We start from the raw sequence: 8,585 nt of genomic DNA on the forward strand, positions 1-8,585 counted from the left end.
CTATGCATAATTTAAATACTAGTAGGGAACAAAATAAAATATTTTATTCACGTAGAAAACAGTGTATTTTCAGGCGTTTAGCTACACGTTTAAGAATCCAAAAAAAAGTTGTTGGTATATGGTTTTATACGGAAGTATAATAATATAATAATATACGCAGTAAGTCATACGTCGTAGAAAAGAAAACAGTATAATAAACTAATACAATAATAAAAAAAAAAAAAAAATCATATCTAGTTATACAAATATATTCAAGTTTATTGGTGAAAACATGTAGGTCAACCGAGTGTATAGTGTACTATATTATTATACATGCTCGGTGTCGCCTGTAGTAAATTATATACGATCTGGACACTAAATGGAAGGATTGTTGTTACGACTCTCAATTCGGTTATACGAGTGTAATAAAGATAAAAAATAAATAAATAAAAAAATACTCGCTCGTATACTGAAAATTTACCGATTAATTTAACAAACATTACGATCTATGATATTTAAAAGCTATTTTTTTTAAAAAAAAATTTAAATATAGTATTAAATTGCCTACGCGCAGCCATATAGCTCAGAGTTAAATTTAATATTCATATGCCTATATTATAGGTGCCTTTTATTTTATTATTCATTACTCAACAAATTTTATCATATAACATTATATTGGATATAAAACATGAATGATAAACTAATAAATGTATTAAGTTCGTATCAATATCGTAGTCAATAAATATACATAACTACCAACTTATTTCGTACCAAGTTAAGTTAGTTTGTTTAATCAGATATAAATAATATCCAGCGCCACGGTCGTGGCGCGAGCTAAGTAAAAAAAATAAAAGCGGCGGCACGACAGTGTATATTATCTCGAAGCAGGAGTTTCACATTAAAACCGTGTAAATTTCGGTGTTTTTTGTCAGATGAGATAATTAATTATCTACTGAATCAATTTATACCTAGTAAATTGCAAAACATGAGGAAAATCATGCAGATGATCCTTTTGTAAAAATCATAAAAATCGTACTGTTAGAAATTAAGTTATCAAAGGAAACGTGAAACATTTTTAATGAAAAATTATATTGAAATCTGGAATCACGGCGGCCGCGTCTCGCGTTGTCGTGCCGACCGGGAAATAAACACTAATACCTATATGATATGTTAAATAAACATTAATATAATTAATATTAATTAATATATATTTATTTTATTATTATTTAGGTATAAATGATAAAAATTGGTGATATCAAAACAAAAACCCTCCGTCTAACTCCGTGTAAAAATTAGCTAAGTAAAAAAAAGAAGAAAAAAATCAAAAAAAAAAATCATTGTATAACCAAAACTTTTTCGCTTCATAAAGAATTTATAAAACCAGTAATTCAAAGCACTATAAAGATGTGATATCATAAATAAATGCTAAGTAAACTGAATTTAAGTATATTTAGTCTGTTTCGATAATTTATTTACTTGGCGAGGAAATTTTTTACTTCATACGATACAATGATACAATATAAGAACCGTGGCGCTGGATGAATAATTAGACAATAAGACATTATAAATTAAAAATATTACAGTTAACATTTCTATACTAATCAAAATAATACTCTACAACCAATAATAACACTTTACACTGTATACTCTATATTAATACTAAAATTTCCTCGCCAAGTAAATAAATTATCGAAACAGACTAAATATACTTAAATTCAGTTTACTTAGCATTTATTTATGATATCACATCTTTATAGTGCTTTGAAATTACTGGTTTTATAAATTCTTTATGAAGCGAAAAAAGTTTTGGTTATACAATGATTTTTTTTTTTGATTTTTTTCTTCTTTTTTTTACTTAGCTAATTTTTACACGGAGTTAGACGGAGGGTTTTTGTTTTGATAAACTAGTTCAGAAGTACTTGGTAGTTAATAAGTAATTGCTTAGTAAATAATAGTAAAATTAAAAATAGAATAATATATTTTATTAAATTCATAAAAAATAATAATATTCAAGTATATATTTTAGTACCCAGCTTATAATATTATAGTTATGTAAAACTTATAACTATTTCGAGTATTAAAATTTGATTACTTATGCTTTACTTGCAGTATTGTATTATTATATAAAACAATCAATGTAAAATATTTCAATTCTTATTATTATAAAATCTAATTTAATTTACGGTGTATTGAATCTTTTGTATATTTTATTATTAAAATGAATAATGTTAATAGTTAATACCATTTAGAATTTACCTTAAATATTTAACAAAACCAATTACACGCGTAATCAAATTATTCATTATCATTTAGTCATCAATTAACTTCAACATTTTGTTCTAAATTAATTAAATGAAGTATTTAAATAATTGATTAAATAACTGAATACCAAAGTCCATAATACCGTGTAATTACTATGTCATTACGATATTTCATTGGATTCTTCATAAATCAATCCAAATTGCTATTGATTTTATCAAAATCATAATTAAATACAATATTATTAGTATTGATATACACATGTAAAATATTAATAAATAAATAATAAGTAGTATATTTATATTACGTGACTGATGATTCAAATAAACCTACACGGGAAATCGTATGATCCACACATTTTGTAAAATAAAATTTGGAAGACCCTGTATAGAGATAATTAAAAATTGAGATTTAATTTATTTTTTGTAATATATTATGTTTGAAGCATATTTTATTTTCATCAAAATTTACTAAAAATTGTTTATAAATAAATTTTTAAATAATAAAAATAATTCTAATACTTAAAACAATGTTATGTTATATTTTATGATAGGTATACACTGCTAATGTATCTTATAACATAAACTTTTGAACTTACAATCAATCAGCATCTTCAAGCTACTTGAATTCATATCAAGAAATAAACTTAATTTAAAAAAATTTATGAAATATAAAATTTAATTTATATAATTAGTTTTATTTTTTAAGCTTTATTTTTACATACATATGTCATTAGCGATTGTTTTCTTTTATATTATTAAAGCATTTAAAATATTTTATGCTGACAAAAAATATATATTATTCAGAAATAGGAAATATTAATTAAATATAGCTTGTAATACATCGACCACGATATTTTACATTGAGTATTATTCGTAAGAAAATTCAATGTTTTATGTATAATCGAAATACATTCTCATATAATAAAATGAAATATTTAAGACTTGAAATAATAAATAGAATATTACACTCGAATATGATCTATATTCTATACCGATAAAGTTAAGGTGAAAACGAAAAATTTTTTATGACATGATACTGCAGTGTTGCAGTTTGCGAATACAATAATTATTGATCACAGTGCTGTTTGTCTATCTCTATTCGCGGTACATTTGGCAATAGACATTACTGTTTCAATTTACGATTTCCAATCGATTGCCTAAAGTATATTAATCGTGTCTAACTCGATTACGCTGATTACTGCGTATAGATATTTTTTCATTATTCATTAAACATTTTGTATACAATCTAAGCTTTCCGATTATTGGTTTAATTTTATTGGATAAAACCAAATAAAAAAAAAAAATCCCATTTACAATAAACTAAAAAAATGGGTTTTCCCCAAAAATATGAAAATATTCTATTTTTGTATATTATGATAATTATTAAGTAAATATAATATTTAAAATAACTATTTTGAAATTTTCATTTATATTGCCGAGTAAGTGAGGATTACTATTTTTCACGTAGCTTTGCTTTGTGATATTATATTAGTTTTATCTGGTTTAATAGCAAAAACATCTTGAACCTATCATTAATTTGGTGGTCACAATGACCAAATTTATGTAAAAAAAAAAAAAAAAAATTGAAAAATGTTAAACGATCACTCAAAGTTAATGTTACTCACGATATTTTCTACGCAGCTTATATTATATACAGCCATAATCATATTATATTTATAAGGAAATAATTGAATAATATTAAACATCGGTCGAACTATAATAGGTACAATTCAAAAACCGAGTAAAATAATGATTTTCGTGTGAACAAAAATATTATGTTATAGATCGAACAAACCACAGACTCGCCGCACGTTAACAGTGTTCGGTCTTATCACGTCTGGCGTAAAATAGCTGCAATACGCATTATAAGACACGGCATACGCTATTTTAAACGACGACAAAGGAAACGTAAAAAATAAAAATAAATGATACGTGTGGGCCGCCGGTGGAAACCCTGTTTGTAGAACGCCACAATAAGTACTAGATCGTAAATCCACGCGGTCCCGTTACCCGGAATCCGTTATGGGGTCACGCGCGGAGACATAATATATCAGCTAGGTGAGCAGCTCGCGTGAGGGGTTTCACCAGCGCACGAACTCACACTCGCATATTTATATATATATAAAAATTAATATATGTATGTATAACGTGTATTCGATGTATAATATGCGTTTATGCGCTGGAAACCGGTCTCCAGGCCAATGGAGTTCGTCGACCGCCCCCACGTTGTCGCCGTCGTCGTCGTCGTGAGCGATGGACCGCAGCAGCCGGGGTCCTGCAGCGGGTTAAACCTATTCCGATCTGCACCTCTTCCGCACGCCCGGAAACCCCCTGGTAGAAGACCACCACCACTGCTCCCCCCCCCCCTCTGAGCACTTTACAGTAAGTGCGGTGGACAGACTCGAACTGAATTTTTCACGTCCGAATGTAGATTACCGTTTCTGATTTTCGTTCTCGCTTGACAGAAAAAGATATTTGATATATTGTCTTAATAATAATAATAATAATAATAATAACGACCGGCGACAGCGGTGGCGTTTTGAAATTTACATACTCACACTCGCACACAAACGCACACACCGGACTTTCCAGACAAGTGTGCTCGAGCGTCCGTTCCGTATAAAAAGACCGCCGGTCCACAGACTGGCATCACAATCGTCTTGTACGCCAAACCGGACGTACGCAACAGATCGACTGCAACGAAACGGTGCAGAGGATTTTAATTTTCACGACAAACGTAGCCGAACGAAAACGACGATGATGTTCAACACGAAATTGGTTTTGCTGCTGGTAGCAACTTCGATCGCCATGGTGTCCTGCCAAGTGCCCGCCATCGGTGGATGTCCGGAATTCGATTCCCAACCAGACTTCGACATGAACAGAGTAAGTGTGCGAATTCTGCAGATCTCGGGATTTAACCCCTGAAGATTTCCAGTATTGATAAGAGTGCAAAATTTTCGTCATCGGTTTTTATAGACAAATACCCGTAAAAATTATAATCGTATCTCATAGCCGATATTCCACTTTTTTACTCTAAAATAAGATAAGTAATTCATTATTAATTTTCGTGACTATTAGCGACTGATTCTCGAGTTTCTGGCTATACTTTCGTAACAATTGTATATCTACTATTATAAAGGGAATAGATAGTAATATTTTTTAAATCGGAAATCATATTTTTCCTTTGTAGTATTGGCACGCTATGGGTTCTATATTATAATATTATTATTTTCATTTCACGGCCAAGAAAAAAGGATAAAAGCTAATGGTATTGTATACAAATTATATTTAACTAAAAAAAGATTCAATAAATAGAGACTTTTCATTTTAATGAGAAAAAGTGTTTTAAATGATAATTTTTTTGACGCTATACATATTATTATATGCATAATATGTTTAAAAAAATATTTTCCATTATTACGTTGTAAAAAGCGATTTAAAAAAAATCATTCAATTAATTTAAAACGAATTCCAAAATTATGATTAAAACATTATGTAGGCATTATTATTTATGAATTTTTATTTTTAGCCAAATTAGTTTTTTGAAGCATTTTATTCGATTACAAAAAATATATGAAAAAACCCTAACAATAAGATAATATTAATTAATAAATTAATTAGAAATTTTGTTTTTCATAGTACTTGGGAACATGGTATGAAGCCGAACACTACGTGAACATCTTTGAAATCGGAACTCGTTGCGTGAAAACAAACTACACAAAGGCCGTTGACGGCAGATACCTCGTCTCCAACGAAATCATGAACAGATTGTACGTAAAATAATTTCCAACGCCTGATATTGACATTCTAATATAAAAATAATGTGACACTTTGTGTTTTTTATTTCCTCAGCACCGGAGTGAAACGCGTATTGGATGGTGAAATCAGATTGATCGTCAAAGGAGCCGAATCCAAAATGAACGTCAAGTACACAACATTGCCAAGTAAATATATGTTATTATTTTATGATCAAACTATGGTTTATATAAAAGAAAATTAGACCTTTTGATTTTGACGAAATTGATTTCGTTTGTAAATTGAAACCTTTGACGGTATCTTTTTACGTTATCGCGTAGAATGAGAGTGTTAATAATCCGTGCAATTTTTTATTATTTTTTATAGTCTCTTACTCCACCGAACAAATGATTTTGGAAACCGACTACGATTCCTTTGCAGTCGTTTGGTCTTGCTCGTCTTACGGAGTAGCCAACACACGTGAGTTTTCGTTAATTTTTTGATCGCTCATCACTCGTCCGATGTGCTATAATTTAATATAAAATCGAATGTATTGATTTACGGTGAGCATTTGTATGTTACCTTTGACAGAGAACGCCTGGATCATGACTCGTGAAAAGTTGGCTCCAGGTACCGTCATGCAAAAGGCCTACGGTGTATTGGACAAATACAAGTTGAGCAAGAGCTACTTCCGCAAGACAGACCAGAACAGCTGTGCCATCGCCGAAGCTGCACCCAGCGAGACCACCAACGAGAACAAGTGGAGAAGGAGGAGCTTGAACTGAACACATGCATCTATACGACAGCAGTACAAAGATCACAAAAATATTTATTAGTAAATTAAGAATACGATCATTATTTATTTATTTATATTTATTCAACGATATCATGATATGATAAAAAAAAAATATATATAGATTTTAAGCGACGAAATCGATTGTTTAATTTTATTATCACGCCTTCTTGTCGTACACACAATACTGTGCACGGTAATATACGTACCTAACCCGATATGATATCGCGTAAAAATACTTATTGCCTTATTATTATTATTATTATTATTATATTAGTGGTTTAAAAAGAATACCGGCCGATGAAACTTCGTCTCTATAGTCATAATATGATTAAAATATAAGTGTTGTGCTAGTGAACTAGTTTCGGCGGATGAATAATACTGTCTACTATCGAGTACTTACTTATTATTTGTCTGCTGCACAATCACAATGGCCACATAGATAACTGTCGAAAATATACCTAGAAAGTATTTTTTCCGATTAATTATTACACGTAATAATATCACAACAAAACCACGACAAATCGTTTGGTACACTTATTGTCTTATAAAACACAGAAACATTAAATATCAAGTAAACACAATACTATTAAGTACACTTATAAACTCACACAATAATTTCATATATTCCATCGTCGATTAATAAAATAAATACTTTTATAATACACAGAAACATAATAACACACAAGTTTTTCACACGATGATCTCGTTAATGAATACAAGAGTTATATTGCTTTTATTATTTTTTATTATAAGCGGGTAGGTATATGGGTTTTTATTCGAAACGAAGGGGAGGTACAAAGGGGGGGGGACAACAACAAAAACTAATGAAAATGATTTGCACGATAATAATAATTAATAATAATATTCCCGTCACGATGTTCAACGAGCTAAAAACATCTATTAAAATGTGTAATAACACCGATTTTTTCACGGGTGAAACGTTTTATACGGAAATTTCGACTTACAATTATTGCTGTGCTATATAACTCCAGCAGTAAAACGATAATGTAGCGCTCACGTGCTGGACGCAATAATCGATGCGTGGTCGGCGGGTAATCGTTCTCGTCATTCTCATTGTCTTTGCGACTCGAAGACGTCTTCTATAGATCTGAGATACGATTGAAATAGTTTTCTCGGCAGTACGTACATATAATAATATAATAACTGGCGCCACTTTAACTATTATTTTTTTTCGTATACAGGGTGACCCACCGCGTTTTCACATTTTATCGATTACTCAACACGAAAACCGACGGTAAATCGTAATAAGCCACACTATATTTTATATATTATACTGGACGGTTTACCAAGCATGCGGCTATTTCCTTTTATTATACATTGTAATGTATTTATTAAAATTTTGAATTTTAGTATTTTTGTAAAAACTTATTACATAGTAAATACCATATATATTCAAATATATTTAAATTTTAAACAAAGAGTATAAGCCTGTGACAGACAACTAGCTTGACGATACAAATTTTCTAAATAAAACCTTCTATTTTTTTTATTTTTATTATTATAAATTATTAGTTAAGATGTTATTTTTGAAAAATTTGACACTTATAAATGCAAATTAAAAATGTAGTCTCTAATATATTATTTCATTTTATGTAATAAGTTAAAATTCTTTTATTGGTTTTATATAAAATACTTAGTACATATACAGCTTAATAACTCAGAAAATATTAGTTTTTTTTTTATATTTACGTAAATCTAAATTTAAAATAAAATCGACTTGACAATTGTATTAACAAAAAAAGAAATAAGTTTTTATTTGAAAAAAAAAATGTTTGCTTCGAGGTGCATTTATT

The 8,585-nt window shown here is 29.4% G+C and overlaps 1 protein-coding gene across 1 annotated transcript; it reads left to right on the forward strand.

The window, feature by feature from the left end:
- The first annotated feature begins 4,872 nt into the window (after positions 1-4,872).
- LOC114128471 (apolipoprotein D-like) lies at positions 4,873-6,908 on the forward strand. Its single transcript, XM_050203974.1, has 5 exons — positions 4,873-5,123; positions 5,880-6,010; positions 6,093-6,184; positions 6,363-6,455; positions 6,567-6,908. Exons 1-5 carry the CDS (start codon positions 4,998-5,000, stop codon positions 6,758-6,760), a joined length of 636 nt encoding a protein of 211 aa, XP_050059931.1. The 5' UTR covers positions 4,873-4,997; the 3' UTR covers positions 6,761-6,908.
- The last annotated feature ends 1,677 nt before the right edge of the window (positions 6,909-8,585 follow it).

The sequence above is a fragment of the Aphis gossypii genome, chromosome 3 (assembly GCF_020184175.1).
Source record: "Aphis gossypii isolate Hap1 chromosome 3, ASM2018417v2, whole genome shotgun sequence".
Lineage (NCBI taxonomy): Eukaryota > Metazoa > Arthropoda > Insecta > Hemiptera > Aphididae > Aphis > Aphis gossypii.